Below are 26,628 nucleotides of genomic sequence, written 5' to 3'. Positions count from 1 at the left end.
GCTGACTCTGTTCTCAGGGGTCATCCATTGAGCCACAGGATCAGAACGTAAACAGCGCCGTAAGAGTCTTTTTTACTTTCTGCAGTCGCCACACCCTGCCTTTCCCCGCACTCTCACCAGCAAACACCAGAGTTGTTGAGGTGCTAAAGGTGAGGCACAGGGTTCAACCTGCGACGACGAGATCAAAGGGTACGTAACGTCATCTAAAGGCAGTGAAACGATACAAGCAAGACCCACTGCGCCTGCGCAACTCCACTAAATTCAAAACCTCGACTAATCGAGCTCCCTGGGGACTCCATTTCGTACAGTGGCCAAGCCCATCACACTCCAAACCAGCATGTGGCATTAAGGGCCAGCTGATGTTTGCACATTATACCAAGCCTACAGCAAGATGAGGGCGTGCTATCCAACACTTCCTGTTTCCGTTTACACCAACTACGAAAACAATAGTCTGGCATCAGGCTGCCTCCAACTCCAGGTTTATTCCTGATGGGGCCTCAAGCGGCCACTCCTCAGACTCCAGCTTATTTACACTCCCAGGTGTCATCTTGTAGATGTCCTCCTGTAGACGTCCTTTTGCAGACGTCATCCTGCAGGCATCTTCTTGCAGACGTCATCCTGCAGGCATCTTCTTGCAGACGTCATCCTGCAGGCATCTTCTTACAGACGCTCTCCTGTCGACATCATTCTATAGACTTCATTTTGCAGGCATCAGCCAGCAGGCATCTTCTTGCAGGCATCTTCTTGCAGGCCCAATCTGCAGACATCTTCTTGCAGACGTCCCCCTGCAGACGTCCCCCTGCAGACATTTTCATGCAGGTGTCCGAATTCCTGTGCATTTTATTGGGTGTCAGCCAGGCGCAGGAGCTGTGCAGTAGAGAGTCCTTGGGTCCTGTTTACAGGCTCTGTACAGGTGGATAGACGGCACCTGGTACATAGCTAACCACCAAAACTGAGCAGGTATGTTGGTGGTGTTCTGAACTTTTGGAGATGCCTCGCCCACCCAACAGCCTTATCCAAGGTCATTAGCCCTACTTTTGCTCCTAGTTTTCAGTGGCAGCGCAGTCACTGGCGGTGTTCACTGCTGCATTACACGACCCCAGTCCTGGCCCGTCTTGATACAATTACCATGGTAGACACCGCAGAGGGCCTTACAGACTGGGGTTGGCACACAGACATGAATCTTTGGGAAGCACTGTAAAGTGCCTTGTGGTAGCTGCAGAGCGCTTTGAATCAGATTCACACAATAGTGAGATCGGTTTGAGTTCTGAGTCACAACACACGAGTTGGCGATGGCAGGGATTGTCATTCCTGGCCTCCGCTGACCATGAGTGCTTTCCGAAAGGCAGTCCAGCTGAGGATGTAGACTACATCTGTAGTAGACAACGGGTGACACAGTTGTGCCATGTCTGCCAGAGAGCACACCTGCCACTGCTGATGTAATTAAAAGTGAGGTTAAAAGCACGTAAACGAAAATTCAGTGCTTAGCTTAGTGTGTCACCCGACTGGTATTTTGCTTCTTCTGTCATTACATCCAGATATAGATGATCTGGCTCTGTGGTTATCGTTGCTGTCTGGTTAAGCGCTGGGATGCCCGAGGGTAACTACGCGCTATACAAGATTCCAAATAAATAAATAAATAAATATATCATACATCAAGTAACATTACACTTACAACAAGCCAGTACTATTGGCTTTGCCAATGGTTGTAAGTTGCATTAGCTAAATAAACAACTACCATGCCTTTGTAGTATAGCATGTAGGAAATGCTTCAGTTCTGGAACGAAGGGTACTCCGACCCTCTATTATGTTGTATTTTTTCATTTTTATGTGTTGTCTCTATAGCTTACAACGTAATCACATATCTTTTGTTTACCAAATACGTACTCCTATTGTCTGTCATCTGTGTGTGAATTTTGTGCCATAGTGGCATACTTAAGTCTCGCATTACTGAAAATTACAGCTATTGGTGTTGCATTGTTATTTGCAACGCCAAAAGCTCAAATCTTTACTAATGCGAGACCTATTGCATTGCAAATGCTTGTCTTTTTACTCGCTACATAAAACAGCTAGAAAACAATTTAGTTGTGGGTGGTCATGACGTGCCGCTTGTTGGAAGGCATCCGATCCCTGCATTACTTTATGCGGATGACATAGTTTTGCTGATGAGGACGGCATTAGGCCTCCAACAACTAATTGATTCATTTCTTTCTTTCATGGATTCCATGAACTTTAGCACCAACTTAAATAAAATCCCATATCATGGTGATAGGGCTGAGCTAAGTAAATCTAATGTCTTTAAGGCAAAGGATCGTATAACCAGCAAAGTTGACTCGTTCCCTTATTTGGGGTTGTTATTTGATTCTTTTAGCAGATGTGCCCCACTTTTATTGTCTAGAGAGTGCTTAGTTTTAGGAGATCAATTACTTCCATTTTGGATTTGGCCAATAGGCTTGGCCATAGTCCCATTTGCGATCCTCGTAGGGACTTTCAGACGCTTGAAAACCGGGAAACTATTGATGCAATACTAGATCGCAGAATTATAACCCTTGATTGAGGGGGTACTGGAGTGCCACACATCTCTGAGAAGGGAAATTGCCACTGCATGCCAGTGTGCAACACAACTCTCCACCTTTTATTCCAACACTCGCTATACTGAAATTTCGGGGAACTGATATTCATATCGACATGCAGTAATCTTTTTGACGTATCTGGAGAATTGTCTGTAAGTATTTTATCGGATATGTGTAAACAAATGCTTCTGCTTTGTAGGAAATTGAAATTGAGAAAACAATACAGGGTTGTTGTGAAAGCTATACTATAGTCTCGAATATATGACACAGTACTACTTCGGGAAACGGCCATTACAACGAAGCCTTTACAACGAAATCGTTAACCACGCATGCAGTACAACGCATGCGTGGTTAACATGAAAGCCTTTACCACGCATACCTTTACTACGAGGTATGAATTTACTACTTCATGAATGCAAATGAGTTTCACTAGGTTACATCAAGAGAACGGTTATCAGTTGCACATTGGCACCACTGAGTTACATCATTTTACAATTTAGTTACTTTTTAATGTTATAGACTTAAAAGTACAACTGTACAATGTTTGCATTTACACTGTGAACCAATTCTAGGAGAAATACAGTTTTTAACTAATATATATACACACACATACACTGATCGGTCACGTAGTTAATATATAGCTTCTAGCTGTCCGGTAAGGGAATCTTTCACATGCATATGAAAGTGCAGAAGCCATGGACAATACTTTCGTCCAAAGGCAAGAATGCCTCTTAAAAAAATTGCACTTCGGCTTTTAATGGCAAGAGACTTTGAAACGTCTTCCAAATATTGTGCGTGCAGCATCAAGACTGTGAGGACAAAAGAGCAACTAAGTATAAATTGCACAATGACTTCCGTCCGCCATGCCAACACTGCTGTCAGTTTCGCCAAGCAATGACCACTTCTGAGAAGTTTCATAGTGCTTTAGTCTTCTTCCAGTAAGTCTGTTAAACATATATTCTTCTAATAAATAATTTTAAAAAACGTTGCGTTTCATACCGAGCCTGTGCTGCCCATATTACCCACTTGATGGCAGAAGAACACAAGAGATATTTTAAACTGCTTGTTTTCCATTAAACTGAATAGTTATTTAAAGTTTTACGTTAATCCTACAAAGTTGGGAAACATTCTAAAATGCGAGGCATGGTTTATTGGTAAGTGGTTGGTATCGCAAACGACCGTGGTTTTATTTAACCTGTCTGTGTACATATTTAATGCATCACGCTAAACTGCTTTTAACAAAAGTGTAATGTCAGTGAATAATAGACTATTCCGATCCTAAAAACATGTCAGCATTGTAGTTCGATAAGAGTTTGAATAGAAGGGACACAAATCAGCCCTGTTGCCTGCCCTTGTTTCTGTGGGGGAAGGCCAATAATAGTTTGAAGATAAAATCCCATTAAAATGGGAACGTTTCTTACCCCTAACGGTTCAGACAACGGGAGTAAGGTAGGCTGGTCCCAGATTATACACACTTTGCGAGGGCATGCTAAATCTGTGTGACATCTGGATATCCAACTGGAAGCATTCTGGCATTAAAAAAGCAAGAGGCAGATTTGCCAACAGTTTGAGCTGTAGAAAAGTCAAACAAAGTCATGCAAAGAGGCACAAAGTCTTGATAAACTATTTACTTTCCAGTGCAAAACTTTATTTGAAAGTAACCTTCAAGAAAAGCAATTAGCGCTTTACACTACTCTGAGCCACTTTACGAGAAAGGGGTGTCCCGTTGGTGCATGGGTATTCCCAGACTGCCACCCATGGGTTTTGATGCAAGGCCTTTAGTACTAAAATTGGTTATCGGGCTTTGCGCCAAACAAACAATGCCTTCTCGAGGCAGGTGTTAGAAGGATATTTTTATTTTTTCTAACTTTTCAAACATTACTGTTTCTCCCATTGTATAGCACATATATAATATAGGAAAAGTTGTAAAGTTAGTCTGAGCATAGTATTCTGTACTGGAACAGTATCCTTCCATAACAAGACCTATTGTTGATATGACGCAGACACCTTTGCAGTATGCACAGGTGAATGCGTGGCGCTAGAACACAGGGGAAAGGAGCAGCAGCCCCATCATTTAATAGATATGGCTCTGCGCTGCTTTTTCGTCCCATTCCAGTGCAGCTTTGGTTGCTGCGTTACATTGTATTACTTTTTACCAAATCTGCCCCCAACTCTTGTCAGAGTCTCTTCTTGTGAATGTATCAATTTTAGCCTTATTTTGATAAGCATTTTAATGTGTTTTAAAGTGTGAGCTTTCAAATTTGTTTTTCTCTATCCAGCTCCTGTTATATCTTTGCCACCTAGAGATGTGCATAATTTCACAGGGAATGACATTATTTTTGGGTGTGAAGTATCAGCCTATCCAATGCCACTCCTTGAATGGAAGAAAAAAGGCAATCAAATGTCCCTGCCAGGAGATGATGCTCACATCTCGGTTCAGGTAAGACATTCTTGTGAAAAATCTTTGTGTTAAATTATGAGATTATTTTACCCTACCATGAAAAGACCACCATATTTAATTGATTTGTCCCACACTCTTCATCTTTACATGCCAGCCCAGACATGTCCAGTTCTGTACAAAGTGTCTTCAACTATTTCACAAAACAATTCCAGCGACCATCAACATTATGAAAGAATAAAAATACAGAAAGCCTAACACTGGGAAAGAAAACGTACATCTAACTGAAATTATAAAGATCCATCCATGTAGCTCAATAATTTTATACATTTTTTAAAATCAATTTTTTTGCTTACACATAATTCTTTTCAAATAAAAACTCAGAAAAGAATATCTCATCAATTATTATTTTAATCAAAATGACAAGGAAGATAATATTCTATCATATGTACAGCAACACATAGAGAACTAATATATAATATATACAGAATTGATGGCTGCCCAAAATTCAACAATACTACTGAACCAATAGTTGAATTAGAGAACTCAAATATCTACAATAAACAATTCTAGGGCAAATTAAAGGCACTACATCTCAAGTAAGTAATTGTCGTATTTTAGCCCAGCAGTAGAATTGACCAGGGCCATCATCAAGATAACAGGTGTTATACAGTCAAAGACAAATGATATGGACATTAAACAAAGTGGGAAGGGGTAATGGCACCCTACAGCCAAAATGTGAAACAAAACTGAGATGGAATAGCGATATATCAAATTGCGGTGCACCACGGGGTACGTAAAAAGCAGCTGGAGCAGAGACCTTTTCAAGTGTTTCTAATCAAATGCACAGCCCAAGCTGACAAAATACTGAAATTTAAGAGTTAACTTAAAAAAAAACAATGATCCAACTGCTTATTAAAGGCCACGTGATGAGTTTCAATAACACCAAAGCATGAAAGTCGAGGTGGCGAAGACAATTTTGCAAAATGTAACTAAAAACACAAAAATGTATTTACACAAACACATTGAAAATGGTGAATAAAAAACACGTAAAAGTGCATTAGAAATTGTAAAAACGGTCTAAACAACTTAACAGGACCTAAAAGGCAATATAATCCGAGGCGTACACCACTGGGGTGCGAGTCTTTTGCACAGTACCTTCAGTTTGTAGAGTCCGGCTCGGACGATGCGGGCAAAAGGAAAGGCGGACCAGGAGCATTGCCGTCATTTTTGTGTTCATTAATTTTTGTTGACTGCAGTAGCGTTACATATTATAGGTCCTGAAGAAAGCCAGGGAAATCATCCCTTAATGGCTGAAACATGTCGACCACTCTACACAGTATTTTTGAGTAGTTCCAGCTTATAACTACTCAGAGAATTCCTTTTTAATCTTGACACCCAGACTTTAGTTACAAAGTCCCCTGAGTCTTGGTAGTTAATTTTAACCAGCACAATCACTCAAGCACTGCACTCTATGTTAATGATTATTATTATTATTTTCATTTATCACTAGCTATAGTTTTGGCTTTGATTCCCGACACAACATGGTCGTGGTAAGAGTGACCATCACTCCCCATATGATGACATGCCACCACGAGGGTGGTCTGATGGGACTTTTTTCTAGCCAGTGTTCTAGTTTTTGACATACAACAACATCTGTTCACACACATACCTAATTGTTTCGCGGTCTCCGGTATGGCCACACACTATTATCGTGACCTGTTCTGCTCTCTTTTGTGGTATATATTGAGAGTAGGGGTTCGAGCAGGCAGGTCGTTAAAAATATTCCCCTTTGACCCTCCCCACTTGTTTGTTTTGAGTATATACTATATACTACAGTGATGTACTCAAGGTAGTGGGGATAGCAGAGCAAATGAAACAAATGATGGTAAAACTAGCTCCAAGCAATGCAATATTCCTGTATTATTGCGTCCCTGGGCCAGGATTAAGAACAGGGCTCTTGCGGAAGAAACACATACTAGCAGTTAGTGGCTGAATGTGGTCCACATGTTTCAGCCTAGTCACCCTCAAGTAGAGGTGGTTTTTATGCACTTTAAACAGATCCCATGTACAGGCCAATCACCTCATAACTCTGACTTTGGCCTTCCTAGTTTTCTGACCCCCTCACTTAAATGTTCATCATCATGTCCTTTTTAATATTCTATCTACAGTGTGATGCACGTTCGGTTGGCACTGGACCACATCTGCGCATGGATTGAGTTAATCGCAGTCACTATCGCGCATATCGTCGCTAATCCATTTTTATTTTTATTCCCCACTAAATTTCCTCCTTATGTTTCTCTCTCTCTCTCTAGCTCTTTCTCTCCCTCCCTTCCATCTCGTTCTCCACAAAAAACCTCGGTCTCACCATGGACTTGGATGCTCTTGTGGTATCCCTGGCCTGTCTTCTGACTCAGTTCGAGACAATCTAGCTGGAAGAGTTAAACAGTTTACTGTCGGCCGCAAAATCTGGCTCACCAGGAGACATATGTTCACCTAACATTATGGCTCTTCTTTCCCCTGTGTGTGCTCCGGAAATACAAAAAATCTTCAACTGCTCAATCTCATCTGGTACAATTCCCGTTGTCTGGAAAGAAGCCTATGTCGGGCCTATCCTTAAGAAACCGACCACCGACCCTCAAGCCCTCAGCAATTATCGCCCGATTTCCCTGCTGCCCTTACTTGGCAAAGTATTGGAAACCGCAATAAATAAGCAACTTAGCCACTACTTAGAATTCAATAAGATCCTTGACCCCTCACAGAAGGGGTTCCGCCCGGGTTTCAGCATAGAGACGGCCATCTTGGCGGTCACTGACTCGATAAGACAGACTCTCGACGCGGGAGGTTCAACAATACTGATCCTCTTGGATCTCTCCGCAGTATTCGATACCATATCTCATTGACTGATAGTGGAGAGATTACATGAGTGTGGTATTAGGGGTCTAGCCCTAAAGTGGCTCTTGAACTTTCTGTCAGACAGATGGCAAACTATAACACTGGGACCTTATAGGTCCCAAATATTCCTGCTTGACAAGGCAGTACCGCAGGGCTCATGTCTCAGCCCCACACTTTTTAATGTGTATATGGCTCCCATGGCCGAGATTGTTCAACCATATGGTTTTGAGATAATATCGTATGCTGACGATACTCTATAAATGAGAAACTGCGTTTCTCAGCGGGAATGCTTGCCATCTCAAAGTGGATGACAGAATGCTGTCTCCAACTTAACCCCGGGAAAACTGACCTAATGCTTTTGGGCAAAGCTTCTAACATCTGGACGGCTGAGTGGGGGCCATCTGAGTTGAGAGAATCCCCCAAACCTACCTTCTCAGTAAAAAGTCTTGGTCTGCAATTGGATCAAAAGCTTACAATGAAGGACCACATTAAAAACACTATAGGGTCTTATGCAGGATACTCTCCTACTTGCCGCTAGAACATCGCAGAACGGTGGTCCAGGCGATGGTTATGAGTCGCTTCGACTATGAGAATGCACTACTGGCAGAAGTAGGTGAGACCCTACTCGCTAAGCTGCAAGTGATCCAAAACACTGCAGCGAGGATGGTATTAAACCCCCCTCCTGGGTCCCCCTCTCTGCCTCCGCTCAGAAAGCTTCACTGGCTTCCAGTGAAAAAAAGATCTTTCTTCAAGATCTGCTGCCTTACTTTTAGAGCAATAAAATGAACGGGTCCTGCCTATCTGCAAAAGAAGCTTTGTAAGCAGGTCTCTAGCCGCAATCTAAGGTCGAATTCCTTAGCTCTTCTGAAGACCCCCTGCATTTATCTTACACATATGTGAGGCAAAGCTTTTTCTTATGTAGCCCCCAAGTATTGGAACTCGCTACCAGAGGCCTTGCGTAAATCCACCTTTTATCTGGTCTTCAGGAAACAACTCAAGACCTTTTTGTTTTAATCCGTTCTCCTCTACATGACCTTCCCATCCTGACCGCCTTATTGTTATCTTCTAGGTAAGCGCCGAGATGTCCCTGGGTGAGTCACGCGCTATATAAGAACCCGCTAACATAACATAACATATATCTCATTTAAAAAATAAACAATTTCCTACAGCAATTTTTTTTTCATCTCAGGCACATTCATTTAAGTCTAAGAAGTTTAGAAAGTTCTAATTCTTTTCTCCTGTTGCTTCCCTATATTGATGTTATTGTGTGTGCAATATGATTAAATATATATTTGCATATACATCTATTTGGATTTTTAACATAGAATTTATTTTTCTTCCACAGTAAGGGACGTCTTGTTCCTTTATAAATACTTGTAAACATGGTCCCTTATTTACCTTTCGGTTGCCCTGTCTATGAAAACATGTTACTAGTCATCATGGCACGAGGAGAATCCCAGTAATGAAGGATGGGATATCCCTTTCTGGCTAGGTTTCCCTTTTAAAAGCAGCTTTTGTCTTTTTTAGACCCAAGGGATTCTTGATTGTAATACATGTATAGGTTGGGGAACTAACCCTTGCAGGTTGGTAAATCTCTTCAGAACCCCCATCCCCTCTTTGTGATTAATAACTGGTCTGGATTCTTCACGCACTCCCACTCTACCTCAAGGTAACTCATCACCACCGCCGCCCCTACCCCGTCTACACCACTCTGAGTCCCCTGGAGTAGTGAGCCCTGGAATAACACAGCTCCCAGGGGCAGAGACCGAGGCGAGTCATGGGGCCCCCACAATCCCCAGCAGGTTGTGTCACACCGTGAGCACAACAGCAGAGCAGTCGGCAGCAGTCCAGGTCGCAGTGCACGAGGGCGACTCTCCCTCTCACGTTGCTCCCAGTGTGGGGTCATCTTTAGATCAAATCTCTGGGTTTGGTATTGGGCTTCAGCCGGTCCGCTTCTAGACACACGAGTGGTGGAATGCTGGTGATCATTGCGTATAAAGGATGGATTCCGACAGATTATGTATGTGGCTAAGGGAGTGGAGCTCTCTTTTCAGGCAGCCATCTGGGCTGGCTGCAGGCCATGCCTCCTTCTTGAAGTGGATTTTTAATAACTATTAACAACAGTGGAGCAATTACTTTTTTTAGCTGGTCCCCGTTGCCAAGTAGTATTAGGCTAATCAGTTTTTCTACAAAGGACAGCTAGGCCTGCTACATTGAAAACAGCTTTTGGGGCTTTGTTACTATATGGACATCTTAACATTAATTTTCTACATATCCCACTTTTAAATGGGCTGCAAGGCCTACATTGGGGTGACTTACTAATTTTAGTAATAAATATTTAGACAGGTCGTACTGCAGGTTTTACGCTGCAGCAGTCAGGCTACACTGGTAGGCCTGAAGCCATATTTTGTAGGCCTGTTCTGTGGATGACACAATATGAGCTACAGTCCACAAGTGGCATTTAATTTATTTACAAGTTTTGGATGCATTTTCTATACCATATACTAGGGACTTGCAGGCAAGTTAAATGCCTGAATTAGAAATAAGCAAATGTACCCATGTTTAAAGGGGCAGAACAGGCATTTTACTCGTGGCTTGCAGGGGTAAAGTGCACACAGTTCTAAATTGGGGTGGCATCACACAAAAGAAGGTCTTTTCCTACGCCTCTACACCACCCAACTCAGAATTCCGACCTCTGAGCAAACACAGCTTTTTGAAGGGATCAGAAATCAGCGGCCCATTCATGATCGTGCCATGCTCTCCCATCTGGACTACGCAAATGGGACGTGCTTCAGTATCTAAATAAGACATTGCAGGAGTTTCAGAACTCAGCATTGCTCCTTATTAAAGGTCTGAGATACTGGTAGAATGACACCCGGAACTATTGTGCCCTGTTGCTTCTCACATGACTGCAGACCTTGTTTAATTAAGTTTAAGCCTTCAAGCTGTGCTATTCAACAACACATGCTGGCTCCCAGTGTGAACCTTATTTACAATAAAATGGCAAGAGTTTAAAGCTCTTATGGTTGAGTGCGAGAGAACATGGGATCACTACCACTGGTTACTATTTACAAATTGTTAGTCCACATATGACCAATCTGAAAAATCCTATAATTCAGATTTTCTTCAACGTTGCTTTTTTTCACATGTTTAACACGTTTTTGCATTTCACTGACCCCTCCTCAGGGGATATTTAATGATTTAATGTTTTTCCAGAAATATGTGTACAGATTTGTAGCCAGCAGGTGTTACTCCTTTTTACATAAAATTTGAATGGATTCTAAATAAAAATATCATTATTCAAATATATGCAGATATCCTGTGCAGTTTGGTGTACATTGACTATGCAAGTTTGCTTAAATAACTAGATGTCAAAGGCAAGATAATACTTATAAAGTTAGTCTTTTTGTTTGCACTGTTTCTGATTGAACTTTTAATTCTACTTCAGGAGACTGCAAAACAATTAGCTATTTAGTCTGAAGTCTAAACTATATTGGCTGACACTTTTCAGTAAAATTTAACATTTATTTTGGGAAATTCCTTAGAAGTCAAACTCGAGCCCTTATATTTGATACAATATCAACGTTATAGAATATTGCAAGTCAGCAAGGAATTATGTGACCACGTAGAGGAACGAGGTGGAAGTCAGAGTTCATTTCGAAGGCCACGGAACTCAATGTGACTTGTAATAGCCATATACTGTATGTCAGGGTGTACTTTATTCCTTATTAATCCATGGTCACTTCATCACGATTGACACACACCACATAAATCCGTGGTGAGTTTCTCTTCCATTTGAAAGTGATAATATGTTTGCAAAGTGAAACACAGCAAAAAAGCAGATAGATATTTGTTGCAAACAGGTATTGCTACCAGTTTAATACAAGTCAGATTTATTTTTAAAGAGCACTATTTCTCGCAATGTGTAGAAACATACAGAGAGATTCCATATTTTCTATAATTACCTAAGGCATGCAAAAAAATAAACATGTTGCCATAAATATCTCCTTCCTGCTTATGCTGTTGACCTATAAAAAAAGAGCAGAAGAATAAACAAATTTCGTTTTCATTTTTTTAGACTGCAGCTTTAATTATGCTTTGTGTCCTGCCTTGGCTGTTTGATCTGGCACCAGGTATTGTGACTTCAGAACTCAACTGTAATAGGTTATTACAGTTGAGCGGCTACCCCATTTCTTTATTAAAGGCAACTAGGTGTGTAACAAGTTGCCAGTTATTAGGAAATTATAGATGAGTTTTATACAGGGATTGCAGTAACACATGTATTACATATAGGAAAAAGTACCCCCGGCTGTACTTTTTTGTTCTCATAACCAACAGATTGTTTTGTTATTATTACCCAAACTGGCCACACCCATCTGATATGTAGGTACCTTCAGTACTGTTAATGTAATCATCAAACTTACCTTATATGTAGCTTTTGTAAAGACATCCGAGATATCATATCATAGTTTTCTTAATCTATTTTTAATACCATAATCAATGTCAGCTGTAATCAAGTCTATTGGAGTCAACCACTTCTCAATTGTAGGTGGATAGGATAAGCTAGTTTATGCAAATTTCCCTTCTAGCCAGGAGTATCATATAGAAAACGAATTTATTGTCTGAAGGTTGTAACTGGAGATTTAACACACAATCTGCCCCAAAAAGTATCTGCGATTGGCTTGCCTTGATTTCAACTGCAAGAAAATATGATATTATTATACTCATTGTAGCCCAGAATTTCTTGGGAATTATGCAGCTTACAAACATATGCTTGTCATCAGCCTCCAACTTTCCACAACAGGGAGCTTCCCTTTTGGAGAATGTTGCTAGTTTCTGTGGTGACTAGGAAATCCTGTGTACAATGTAGATTTTTTTCTTTAAATTGGCAAGTTTAACAGTAGAATAAAGAAACTCAAATATACTTGCCAGAGGCTCTCTCGGTCCAGCTTAGGCAAGTTATTTTCCCATAGATGGTATGGATTATTTGACTTCTTTTCTTCTGCCTTTACAAATTCCCAATGACAGACTGAGGTTTTCTTTTTAAATGATTGTAGGCCTGGAATCCACTCTTCATTTACCCAGTCTCTTCCGATTTTCTAATTTTGAGTTAACCAACATGATGTTATCTGAAGGCAATTAAATCTTGAGAGTGTTTCTTCAGTGATCTCAACTAATGCATTCCATGGTATCAAGGATATACAAGTTACTGTGAAGTTCTGTGACCATATAGAGGAACAAGGCCAAATGCCAACTTACTTTTAAGGTCAATGGATGCCAAGGTGGCATGCATATCCTTATAATGTATGGAAGGAGGTACTTTATTCCTTATAATACATGGTTACACCATCACCTTTGTCACAAGCCCCTTAAAGACTTGGGCCCAGGTTTACAAAACTGCCACACAACACAGCGCAGCACCCAAAGTTGCTGTGCTGTGTTCCGGGACAAGGAGAGAGCAGTAAAACACCATGGGCCACATGTACGAAGCATTTTGCAGTGGGAAATGGCTGATAGGGCCTTTTTTTACTATAAAATGCTTTTATAAATGGACAAAACACAAATTGCAATTCAGTAACACTCAATTTCTGTTTGCGATTCAGTATTTGGATGGGGCATGTTTACAGCGTCCTTTCCAAATACAGACTTGCATTTGTATGTACAAACCTTTTGCGACTGAAAGGCGGTCACAAAACATCACCAACTTGAAGTTAGTGGTAACCCATTCGTTAATGGGAAGGTGTCCCCAAGTGATTACTCCCTGGGGTAAGCAACAGTTGGCAGAAGAATTAGTTATGGCTAGGAGGGTGGAGTGGATTGGAAGTAGCCCTAAAAGATTTAGGGGTGATTGTGTTGTACTGAATTTCTCAGATCCAGATGTATTAACTAACATTCTGCCCAACCTTCTCCCGCCACAGCGAAGAACAACTGATATCATTCCACTCACTTTAGACTTTTTTTATCACCGAAGAGGGAGGAGTCTTAACTCGTGTACACTAAGGACAAAATGGAATGTGGTGCCCAACAAGGGTAGGAGGGCTGCTCAATCTACCGAGTGGGGATTAAATCTTGAAAACAGGTTCTCAGCTCTCTCTAATCTGAGCGAATGTGATTGACTCTCTGGGGGTAAAAGTTCTGTACTATTAGCTTCAACTGTTCAGAGTAGTGGTAGCCTGCCTGCCCAGTAGGGCAAGTGTTCTGGAAACAAGATGGTGCCTAGAATTGGGGCCGGGTTCGGCCCGACGGATCCCCAAACGGTCACGGCCTTATCCTCTGTATGCTGTGATTTTGTAGTTGGCTCACAGGGGGTGGGTAATAGTGATGTCGTATGTAATGTAGCCCAGGCAAGTTCTGCAGTGATAATAGCGGGCGAGCCTAGTAACCCGGGCCCTACTCCTAAGTTGCAAGCTGGTACTCTGATTGGGATGGGAAACCTAATCTCTTGGAACTTGGCCGGGCTGTGTTCTAAATTAGATTGTGGGGACTGGCTTGGCTTTGTTAGTACATTCAATGTATGTATATTCCAGGAGACTTGGGCATGTGAACCTGTTTATGCGTTGGGATATTTAAATTTTTCTGTGCCAGCAATAAAGGGCCCAAAAGGGAGACCTATGGGGGGTCTCACAATTTGGGTTCGACAGTCCCTTAAACTAATAATCAAAAGTATGGTGACTAGCCACAATGATATCCAGTTAATCAGGATAACCAATGATATTTCAGGTTCACTTGATATCTATAATATATATGCCAGAAGTGCTAAGGTTGGTCGATCTGAAGTTTTAATTGCCTTGGGTAACCTTCTTGACACATACTCGCATGATAATAATATCGTTATAGGAGGTGACTTTAATCGGACTTTTGAGCCTTTGGTCACTGGCGAGGCCTTCCTTGGAGCTGAAGAGGATTCCCTTTGGAGTATCCCTGTGTTAGAACTGAAGCCAGTCACACGTTGGACTGAGGACATAATAGGTCTGAATGCTATGTGTCTCGAAAAAGGTCTAAGAGCTTTGAATGGAAGAACAGCATTGGATAAAAAAGGCTCTATGACTTTTGATAACGGGAGACACAAAAGCAGAATAGACTATGTAATTTGTAGTATGACATTATGGCCTTCTGTCTGCGACATGGAGGTTGTTGCGAGACCCGAGAGTGACCACAATCCCCTATGTGTGGAGCATAAATGGTGGCCCGCTGGGAATGATTCATTTTGTCCTAATGCTCTTGTACCACCTCTGATTATTCCAGGAAATGATATGTGTAGCCTCAGATGGGCTAGCGTAGTAACTAACCAACAGGCCATTGATAATATTAACCTTGAAACTGATAAAGCTATACAGGCCATGGAATTGACTAGTGTTTCTCCCTTGGGGTTGGGGGACGTAGTCAATATTCATGATACCCTTTTTGGCAAGATCAAAAATCATTTCTTGAAACCTGCTAAGCGCAACGGGGCAAGAGCTTGTAAAAGTGCAAAATGGTATAATGCCGAATGCAGGGCGGCACGATTTGCTCTGGGTCACGCCATTAAGATGAGGGAGCCCGTGGCCACCAGCCTAGCCAGAAAGGACTATAAAGCCTGTATAGCGAAAGCAAAGAGAGCCTGGGATGAGCAATATTGGTGTAATTTGAAAAGAGCTAGTGACAGAAAAGATTCCAAACTGTTCTGGAACATTGTTAAATGGGGACGTGAGAGAGTGGAGGACCCCATTAATAACAATGTCCCACAAGACGACTGGGTACAATATTTTAGCTCCCAGTACGCTGCTAATAACCAGACCATAGGCAAGGACAGTATTATCCCGTCTTTTTCCCAAGGTAATCTCTTTACCTACAAAGAGACTATGTCTGCCCTAAATACAGCGAATAGAGGGCGTGCTCCAGGTCTAGATGGTGTCCCTGCTGATATTTTCTTAAACGACAAGGAGCGATGTTGTAAATATATTTACTTACTTATCAACTTCATTGCTAAAGGTGCTGAGGTCCCGGCATCGTGGCGGGGTGCCGTGATTATCCCAGTGTATAAAAAGGGAGATCGTGCTCAGCCAGGTAACTATAGGCCAATAAGCCTTATTGACACTGTGCAAAAAATAGTCGGCCGTGTGGTCGTAAATAGGCTCCTTGACTGGGCAGAGGACAACAACATCTTATCACCCTTTCAAGCGGGGTTCCGAAGGTCAACAAGCACGGTGGACCAAATATTCCGCTTTCAATTGCTACAATGGAAGACTGTGGTCCTGGGAGGAGGTAGCCTATATGCGGCTTTTGTCGATCTTCGGGCTGCCTTCGACCTGGTGCCACGGGTTAAATTGTGGCAAGTTTTACAGAGTTTGGGGGTCCCTGTGGAGCTATTGACTTTGATAATGCGCCTCCACGAGCTTACTTTTGCAAAAATCCAGTGGGGTGGGCATGGGATGGTCACAGTGGACTTTCCCGTTGAGCGCGGGGTTCGACAAGGGTGTTCAATGGCCCCAACCTTGTTCACTTTATACATTAACGGTGTTGTTTCCCGTATGGTATCAGCGTCAGTAGATGCTCCCTCTCTTTCAGGTCTAAAAATCCCTATCTTAATGTTTGCGGATGACAGGCTTATTTTATCCAAAACCCCTAGTGGCTTGCAGCGTGCTCTGTCCATTTTTTATAAAATTTGTGGGGAACACGGTCTAGAGGTGAATGTGACCAAAACGAAACTCATGATTTTTAAACCACACCGTAGTTTTAAGTCCAAAATCGTCATGAGTGGCGGGCCTCTTGAGGTGGTAAATTCATTTACGTATTTGGGTATCCATATTGCAGATAACAACAGGTGGTGTCAGCACATAAATATTGCTACTCTGCGACATAAGCAATTAGCTGGTGCTATCAGTTCGGTACACAGAAAGTCTTTGACTAAACCCGTTAAGCCAGCATTGCTGGTTTATGAAGCGAAGGCAATTGGGTCCGCACTTTACGGTGCGGAGATGTGGGGGTTTGAAAAGTTGAGTACTTTACAAGCCTCCGAGAACACGTTTTTACGGTTACTCACTGGTACCCCGAAAAGCACTCCATTGTTGCCTTTAAGATATGATCTTGGTAGGATACAAATCATGGATCTAGCTAGACTACGACCAATTCTGTATTGGCGAAGGCTCTGAATTACGCCAGAGCTTTCTCATTATGCTGAAGGTTTTATTGATGTCATCAAGGCGGACTGTTTTCATAAAATTAGCTGGTTCAAAACATTGAAAGCAATATTGTTTGAGCTTGGGCTAAGCTCGCTATGGTTAGACCCAGCAGGTGCAACATTTCCCACTAAGTCTGTCTTAAAAAATATATTCTGGGAAAATGTTGCGAGCAGGAGCCTGAGTAGATCTAGCATTGGGTCCATGACTGCGGGTTTTCTTGAGGTTAAATTGTATCCGGCTTTGGAGTCATACTGGGATATTATATCTAAGCCGGGAGATAGAAAGCTCCTATTCCAATTGAGAGCTGGAGCCCTCCCCTTAAGAACTTTGTCAGCAAAATGGGGAGCAGGGGGGTGTGACACCTGCCCAGCCTGTGGACTGGGAAAGGAAACCCTTGGTCATTTTTTGTTCTCTTGTAAAGCCTACTGTGCTCCAAGACGCGTCTGGTTAGGACCTATGTGCAGGAATCTCGGGACCACCTGTAGCTCTGTTGCCCTGCGTATTATATGTTCAAGCTCACTTACATGGATATCAATTGCCACTGCAAAATATATTGGATGGGCTTGGGCGATCAGACAGAGACTGCTAGTTAATTAACTATTCTCTGTCTGTAAAATCCGTCTCCATGAATTTGTTATTATTGTTTTTAGACTGTTAAATGTTTTTATAACTCTGCTATTTTTATCAATGTATTAACCTTTTTTTACTTGCTAAACAAGTACCTTGGGAAACTTTTTAATAGAGTGTATTTTATGGATTCTATAGTGCACTGTCTTCGTGATTGACTGTAAATTTAATTGTATTTTAATTTTTGTCTATGTCTTGCTTTTATGAGTAATTACTCGAATAAAGCACTATTTGAATTGAATTGACCCCTTCCATTTGGGGAATGGTTGAAAAAATATTTTTACGAGCAGGTAGTGGTTCCACAGACCACTGCTTGCTCTTAAAAAATGAAAAATGTTCTTTTCATTTTTTGTTTTAAATGCATCCCGTTTTCTTTTAAAGCAAAATGGCTGCATTTCCAACAAATAAAAATATTGCTCTTTTTAAAAGCAATCACAGACATCGTGGTCTGCTGACCATAGTAGGCCACCATCCCTGTGATTTGGGCGATTCTAAATGGGTCACAAACTAACCTACCTCATTAATATTCATGAAGTTGGTCAATTTGTAACCCTGTAGGAATCTCAAAAAATGTAAAATACACTTTAGTACATTAATGTTTGTGATTATCAAAAAGCAAATTGCAAAAATTGGCTATTTGTTAATCACAAACACTAATTTTATTACATGTGGCTCCATATCTACTAAGATATGGTACTATCCTTTTCTCTCCCTAGTTTAGTGCAATTAGGCTGCCAATAGCCATGCACACACCTTTGCATCATAGTGCAACTGTGTCTACATGAGTCTAGCATAGGTTTTGTACTGGAATGAGACCCTTCACCTAGACTAACTTTAAAAAAATGTCCACATTGGACGTGAGCTGTGTTGTGCAGTATTTACGCAAAGTGGGAACAGTTAGGAGAAATTAAAGCTTTTCTACTTTATAACCCCTGTTTTCAAGTGGCATTATGTGTTGGGGCTAAACTTTGTCAACTATTGTTAGTAGATAGGTGTTTCTATCATATACTTTAGGTGGTGACACAAGAACGCTCGTGTACCACCCATGGAAAGTCCCCTGGGCGCAGTGTAACGCAAAGGAGCACCCAGTGCAAAATAAGTTTTGAGCTGAAAAGTAAATCAAACATAAACATTTTCCGCAGGTTTGCGTCACTTTTGGGATGCAAGCCCATTGCAAAATGTTTGTAAATCTGCCCGTTGGTGCATTGCTCTTTCATATGAAAGAGATAGCATGTTTGACAATATGAAGAATAAAAGTAGAATGTGTAGTGTTAAATTAAACACACTAAAAAACTGTTAGATATTTTTTCAAAACGATATCTCAGAGTTAAAAAAGCTTTGTAGCTTGGAATATGTGGTAACATGCAGAGAGATGTTATCTTTTATTTAACTGCCTAGTGCAAAATATATACTTGTTGCCATAAATATATTTTTTCCGCTTATCACTGTTCAAGCAGAAAGAAAAGCCAGGTTTTGCTTCCTCAGTTTAGGTTGTAGCTTTAACTATGCTCTGTGACCTTCCATTCACCTTGGTTGCTGGCTCTGGCAAAAGCTATTGTGACCTTAGAACTCAACTATAATATGTTATTACAGTTGAGCGGCTACGTAATTTCTTTATTACATGCAACCAGGTGTGTCACAAGTTGCATGTTGTTAGACCTGTCAGTCTGAGGGTGGTGTTTCCCCCAACGGTTTGCCTTTTGCCTCTTATTTTTACTGATTCTTTTTGTTAGCCTTGGACGCTGAGCACTTTACCACTAACCAATGCTAAACTGCATGTGCTACCCCTAAACATGATGACATTGGTGTATTTATGATTGGTATATTTGTTGTAATGGTAAGTCCTTTGTGAAGTGGTATACCATATACCCAAAGCCTGTACTTCAAATGCTATTAGTGGGCTGCAGCACTGATTGTGCCATCCACAGAAGTAGCCTTCCAAACCTGTTTAAGGTGTGCTACTGCAGTGCCTGTGTGAGCAGTTTACTGCTACTTCGACTTGGCATTTAAAAATACTTGCCAAGCCTTAAATTCCCCTTTTATTATAGATAAGTCACCCCTAAGGTAGGCCCAAAGAAACCGTAAGGACAGGGTGCTATGTAAGTAAAAAGTAGGACATGTACCTTTATGTTTTGCATTTCTTGGTAGTGATGAACAGCCTATTTCGTTTTTCACTGCTATGATGTCTAGTCTACCCCTCTCATAGACCAGTATCGGGAATTCTTTAATACACTTTTAAGCTGTAATTCCTGATGAGAAAAGAATAGCTTTTTCATGTTTCATATGTTTGTAATGGTAATGATAAATCCTCTTTACTGGTGAAGTTGAATTTAACATTACTGTCTGTTAGAATTGGGGGTCTCTGGTTGGCGCAAGTTTGCACTTGTGACAAGCAGGGACCCTCTCCTCTAAGTCAGGGCGAAGGATGAACGCTTAGAATTACCCTTGCTCACCCTCTAGATGCGTGGCGTGAGCAGCCAAGGCTATTCTTCAGGCGTTATTGGGTTAAGCATTTGTAATCACACACACAGTAAATGTACGAATCCCCCCACAAATGGACACCAGGCTGTGGATATATGAAAATACGTCTTCTTTATATGAAAATATATCTTTGCAGGTAGGACTTATCACAAGACCAATATAACGATTTTAACTTAGGCCACCAGATTGTAAATAGGCAAGCGTTTCTTCTTAGTTACAGTTCAAAAATGTTCTTCTTAGTCTCTTTGACTCCTAGAACTGTCCTTAGCTCCTTGATACCTTTTTGGGGCTTGCTAGCCGCTTCATAGCGCTCCTGTGCGCTTCTCCTGGTGCGAACGGGCGACACCCTACCGCGTCTCACGCATCTGGCGTGGGCACAGGTACGACGCGTACCGCTCCTAGCTGATGAAAACAATGGTGCGAGCCGGTCCCAGCTGGTGCGGCTCGTACGGCGAGGGGAGAAGGATCTCACAGCGCACTGGCGAACTCACAGCGCGCACAGCCCCCAGTCCTCGTTGCACTCTGGCAATACGGGGCGTACTTGTCAAGGCGCACTGGAGGCGAAAGGTACAGTTCTCTTGTCAGGCTACGAGGCGCACAGGTGATGTCAATTCAATCACGGGGAAATAAGAACGTTGCGGGCCCCGAGCCCGTTGGTGCTGCGACGTACCTTAGGAGGTCAATCTTTGTGAAGGCGGGTGCCGGCGCACAGCGGCTCCTTAGTGAAGGGTGGCGCTGCGTCCGGGGCTCCCGAGCTTCACGGAGTCTGGTGTCTGGGTCTGGTGGAGACGTCAGGCAGGAGCGTGGGGGGGTTCACTAGCGAGCCTCCAACGGCGGTGATGCAGCGATCTCCCTCAGCGGGGGGAGAGCGGCTTGGCGGAGCGGGGCTCTCCCTCGGCGGGGACGGGGAGACACAGTTCGATCACGGCCTCGAAGAGGGGCTGGGGGGCATCAAATGTCATGGCAGCGAGCCTCCCAAGGTGAGGTGACTCGGTGATTACCCTCAGCGGGGGGAGCGCGGCTCAACGGAGCGGGGCTCTTCCTCGGCGGGGACGGGGAAACACGGTTTGGTCACAGCCTCAAGGAGGGGCTGGAGGCACCAAAGGTCACGGCTCCGGCGGGGCAGAAGTCCTTGCAATTCACCGGCAGACGAGCAGAGAGCAGGTTGAGACAGATGGTCCTGTGGCTCAGGTCAGGGGGCAAGCTCAGACAAGCCCTTGGAGAAAGTTTCTAGCACAAGTCAGCAAAGTCTTTTCATCAAGTCTTTTCCTCTCCTTCCTCAGCAAGGCAAGCAGCAGGCCAGTCCTTCCAGCGTCTTCTTCTCCTTCTAGTTGGGCAGAGGTTCTTTGTGGGAAACAGGATTCTGATTTACAAGGAGCAGGGCTCCTACTTTTATACAGCATTTTCTCTGTTCTCACAGGCCAGGGGGGCCTCTGCATAACTCCTTTCAGTCTCTGAGTACTTTGTTGTGTGTACTCTGGCTTCTGCTTTCAGTGTGAGGGGCAGGCTCATCAGACGCTCCACAGGGGGTGGAGCCAGCATTGTGTGGGCAGGGGCAGCCAGGAGTACCTTGCTGACAGTGCTTCGCCCTTCCTGGGCCAAGTGCCGGCTGAGTCATCAGTCGCTCCCCAGGGGGCGGAGCCAGCATTGTGGTGGCAGAGCACAGCCCTACTCAGAGTCCAGGGGCACTCCCACCTCCCACTAAGGTGTAATCCTTGCATTCACCACCTGTCATCCCCCAGCCCTGTCACTCACATAACCCAGACAGTCAGATACACATCCAGCAGAGGCGGGCTGAAATGGTTAGGCAAGCAAATGCTAACTTTCTAAAAGTAGCATTTGCAAACACAGGATATTAAAATAAACTTTACTAAAAGAAGTATTTTATTATTCTGAGTTCAGGGATACTAAACTTTATTTTCTACCATGTTCCCTGAGCCTGCTGGGATTATAGGGTGTAATAATTCCAGCAGCCCATCTTGGCCTAAGAGAACAGGTAGCCTTACAATAGTGAAAAACGAATTTGGCTGTAATTCACTATTAGGACATGCCACACACATCAGAGCATGTCCTACCTTACACTTACAATGCACCCTGCCCTTGGGCCTACCATAGGGGTGACTAATATGAAGTTAAGGGAAGGTTTAGAGGCTGGCAAGTGGATGCACTTGCCCAGCCAGCATGACAGTACCAGACTGCACACAGGTTCTGCAATGGCAGACCCTAGACACATTTTACCAGGCTGCTTCTGTGGGTGGCGCAACCAGCGCCGCAGGCCCACTAGCAGCATTGGCATTTACAAGACCTGGCACTCCTGGTGCACTTTACTGGGGACTGACAGTAAATCAAATGAACCAATCAGGAATATCAATCACAGTTACACTTTACATAGGGAGCACTTGCACTGCGGCACGGGTTGGCCGTGGCGCAGTGCCCTGAGCAGCGGACACCAGCAAAAACATCTGAGGCACATCAGCAAAAAGTGGAAGGGAAACTCACGCCAAGGTGCCAGGTCTAACACGTGTCCCCTCCAGCTGAAATGTGGGGAGAACTACCCTTCCCCAGGGAGTTCCTCATCACTAAGGCGGAAAAACCTGCACAGACCGTCAGCATTGGCGTGATCTGTGCCAGGGCGGTGTTCCACCGTGAAGTCCATACCCTGTAGGGAGATGGACCACCTCAACAGTTTTGGGTTCTCACCCCTCATTTGCATCAACCATCTGAGGGGCCTGTGGTCTGTCTAAACCTGGAAGTGAGACCCAAACAAGTAGGGTCTTAGCTTCTTCAGCGCCCAGACCACAGCAAATGCTTCTCGCTCTATTGCACTCCACCTACGTTCCCGGGGAAGTAACCTCCTACTGATGAAGGCTACAGGTTGGTCTCAGCCCTCCTCAGTCATTTGTGAGAGAACAACCCCTACACCATGCTCTGAAGCGTCTGTTTGCACTAGAAATTCCTTGGAGAAATCAGGAGCCAAGGGCACGGGCGCCGTGCACATGGCAGCTTTCAGGGTGTCAAAAGCCTTCTGACAGGTGTCAGTCCAGATCACATTCTTGGGCTGCTTCTTGGAAGTCAGCTCTGTCAAGGGGGTCACAATAGTGCCATAGCCCTTGACAAACCTCCTGTAGTACCCAGTGAGCCCCAGGAAGGCTCTCACTGCAGTCTGGGTCTTGGGGGGTTCCCAAGCCAGGATGGTCTCAATTTTGGGTTGTAAGGGTGCCACCTTGCCACTCTCCACTTGGTGTCCCAAGTATACCACTGAACCCTGCCCAATCTGGCACTTGCTTGCCTTGATTGTGAGGCCAGCTTTGCGCAGTGCCATCAACACTTCCCAGAGGTGTCGCAGGTGTTCTGGCCAGGTGCCACTGAACACTGCGATGTCATCCAGGTAGGCAGCACTGAACTCATCCAGCCCAATCAACACTTGGTTGACCAACCTCTAAAAGGTGGCAGGGGCATTCTTCATTCCAAATGGCATAACCCGGAACTGGAAATGCCCATCTGGTGTAGGGAATGCTGACCTCTCTTTGGCCCCATCGGTCAAGGCGATCTGCCAGTACCCAGACGTTAAATCAAACGTACTGAGGAACCGAGCAGCCCCTAGCCGATCAATGAGCTCATCAGCTCTGGGGATAGGGTGCGCGTCAGTCTTTGTGACTGAATTGAGCCCTCTGTAGTCCACACAGAACCGGAGTTCAGGTATGGCTCCCGGCGCAGCAGCCTTTGGGACCAAGACCACGGGGCTGGACCAAGGACTGCTGGAGGACTCAACCACCCTAAGAGCAAGCATTTTGGAGACCTCCTCCTTGATGCAGGCTCTGACCCTGTCAGTTACTCTGTAGGCCTTATGCCTCACAGGTAAGCTGTCTCCTGTGTCCACGTCATGGACGCACCAATCTGTGACACCAGGAACCAGGGAGAACAGATCTGGAAACTGACCCAGCAATTGGCGGCAGTCTTCCTGTTGCTCAGGCGTCAGGGTGGGTGAGAGGTTAACTCCATCCACTGACCCATCTTTCTCAGAGGCTACCAAGAGGTCAGGAAGCGGCTCAGACTCCTCCTCCATTCCATCATCAGTTGCCAACAACATGCCCACTTCGGACCTCTCCAAGTGACAGCGCTGAACCGGCTCCCCTGTCTCTTACAGCGCCCAGCAGCACCGCGCTCGTACAACGCAATACCCGGGACCCTGTCTCTTCCCAGAGCTGTCACTCTACCCCTGCCTTTGTGTGGCTCTACCCCCATACTCTATGGAATTGTCATATGGCAAGATAATAACGTTTGACATCAGCACTAACGGGCATGAAGAGCAAGAGATTATCGCGGCTGGTAGGGAGCTCGCCGCTCCTCTGGGAACATCTGCCTGACCGAGCATCGCCTGCCGAGCCTCCGGAGATGTACGTGCAGATGAGGGGAGGGGGGTACGGTGAGGCTGCAGAACTGGTGTCCCTAACCCGGGATCAAGGCAGCCGGGCATGGGTAAAGGCACAGTGGGGGCCGCAGGGATAGCAGGACGGGTGGTCAATACAGGGTTCTTCTGCTGTGTGTGTATTTTTAAACGGACCGTAGAGGAGTCCCCTATAAAGCACAGCCACGTCTCTGCATTTTAAACTGTAAGCGCAAACGCTGCTGTAGGCAGATGTGCACCGCTCCCACCCCTCCCCCACCCCAGTGATAACAGGGAGAAGAAGGAGAAACGAAACTTGGCCACGTGAGGAAGAAAACAAAACGATACTGGACAAAAGCTCAAGAGAAGGGATCACCAAAAGGGGAAGGACCCCACCACTGCCCCGCCCCCCTTCCAGTGGGTTTCCATCCCTCTCGGTTTCCTTTCAGTTTGTTGTTTAAGGTCACCTCAAACTATGTTTTTTTGTCCCCTAAATGTCACTCCCTCCAGCCCAGCCTCCTGCTTCCAAAGCAAATTGTGGAAAGTGGTAAAATGCAAATTTATTCTCCCCTCAAATGCACCGAGCCAGCAAGCAAAGTAACACACCTGACTTTCTCCTGCGTTTTGGCGCCTTTCACTGCAACGCTTGTGGAACTTGGGTTAAATGGTACAACTTACAGTGCGATTTTAATTTCATTTCCTAATAAACCATTGGAAGAGGCGCTCATGAAATACTTAAGCTACAGCTGCGCAGCAAGTAGTGCCAGCTGCATCGTTTAGGCCTTTTACAGCTGCGCAGCAAGTAGTGCCAGCTGCACCGTTAGGTCTTTTACAGCTGCGCAGCAAGTAGTGCCAGCTGCACCGTTTAGGCCCTTTTACAGCTGCGCAGCAAGTAGTGCCAGCTGCACCGTTTAGGCCTTTTTACAGCTGCGCAGCAAGTAGTGCCAGCTGCACCGTTTAGGCCTTTTTACAGATGCGCGGCTAGTAGTGCCATTTAGGAAACTTTATCCGTGGGGACAATTCTGTTTGAGTTAGGACTCCCGCTGCATTGGCAGCAACATTGACACTATCGTCTCAGGGCCAGTTGGCCATGGAGTCTGCGAGGTTTGTAGGGCACCAGACCCTTGTTCGTATATGTGGTACTAGGAATTGTTTTTCATGTAATTTGATTTCCGCACACTGTTCTGAATACCTCTTCAGGTGGTCTTAAGACAACAAGTTTGTTGTGCATATTTAGATTTTGCTAGTCAGTTTTTGCTCCACCCTAACATTAGTGATTCTCAGGAGCTTAGGGTCCAATAGTAGTCTTTTGAGATCATGAACGTACAAAGCGGTTGTTGCCGAATGTGGTTCCGTTAACAGGCTGGTGTTAAGTACAATGTTCACCAATGGTCACTGGGTGTTCGTTTATATTCTGTTCTACTTCAATTATATCTGCTTTGTGAAGGCTCTGAAAGTGATCAAGTTGGTCCTATCATATGTAAACTATTCCCTGGTAAATATTATCTAGTGCCAGGTGGCATCATGTATTCCTAGATGAAGGGCCCAACAAATACCCACCTCACTTCCCGGATGACACATTAGTTCTGATATCTTCACCCAGCATCTGGAATATGTGCCCCCTCTTTGCCCTCTTACTTCTCCTCACCGCCACTCTCCTAGTGACACCCTTCTCATATCCCCCCTACCCTCCTCCGCCTCACTTTCCCATCATGACCACCACTCGAGTTAAGGCTGGAAGTAATTGCTACAAAATCAATTATCCTCCCAACCAAATGAAAGCTGCAATAAAACGTTTGAAGCACAACACTATTGAACGTTTCCCGGATTCCCTCTTTGTTGATCAATTTTACAATGGTCGCTTGGGGAGGCTCAAAAACGACTTAATTTTCTTCACTCACGACACCCCCTCTTGGTCCACCAGCCTTCACAATTCCCTTAACGTCACTTCCTCCTCCTCTATCCCTCATGGGAAACAACTAAAAATTTCCCCCTCTGCGTGTTTCAAGGGCCACCACACTATCTCACTCTATAACAACGGTACTGTCATGATCCAAGGCAAAGACACCTGTCTCTCGCTCTTTGACCACCCCTTCCCCTCCCTAC

At 44.1% G+C, this 26,628-nt stretch overlaps 1 protein-coding gene across 2 annotated transcripts in view; it reads left to right on the top strand.

Annotated features, from left to right (window-relative positions):
- LOC144767099 (kazal-type serine protease inhibitor domain-containing protein 1-like) overlaps window positions 1–26,628 on the top strand; it is a 128,976-nt gene that overhangs the window by 50,168 nt on the left and 52,180 nt on the right. For both annotated transcript variants that reach the window (XM_078650710.1, XM_078650709.1), the window contains exon 2: window positions 4,853–5,013. In XM_078650710.1, the coding sequence (XP_078506836.1) occupies window positions 4,853–5,013 (161 nt within the window). The remainder of the gene's footprint in view (window positions 1–4,852; window positions 5,014–26,628) is intronic.

The sequence above is a fragment of the Lissotriton helveticus genome, chromosome 7 (genome assembly GCF_964261635.1).
Source record: "Lissotriton helveticus chromosome 7, aLisHel1.1, whole genome shotgun sequence".
Lineage (NCBI taxonomy): Eukaryota > Metazoa > Chordata > Amphibia > Caudata > Salamandridae > Lissotriton > Lissotriton helveticus.
This window is presented reverse-complemented; position numbering and strand designations above follow the sequence as displayed.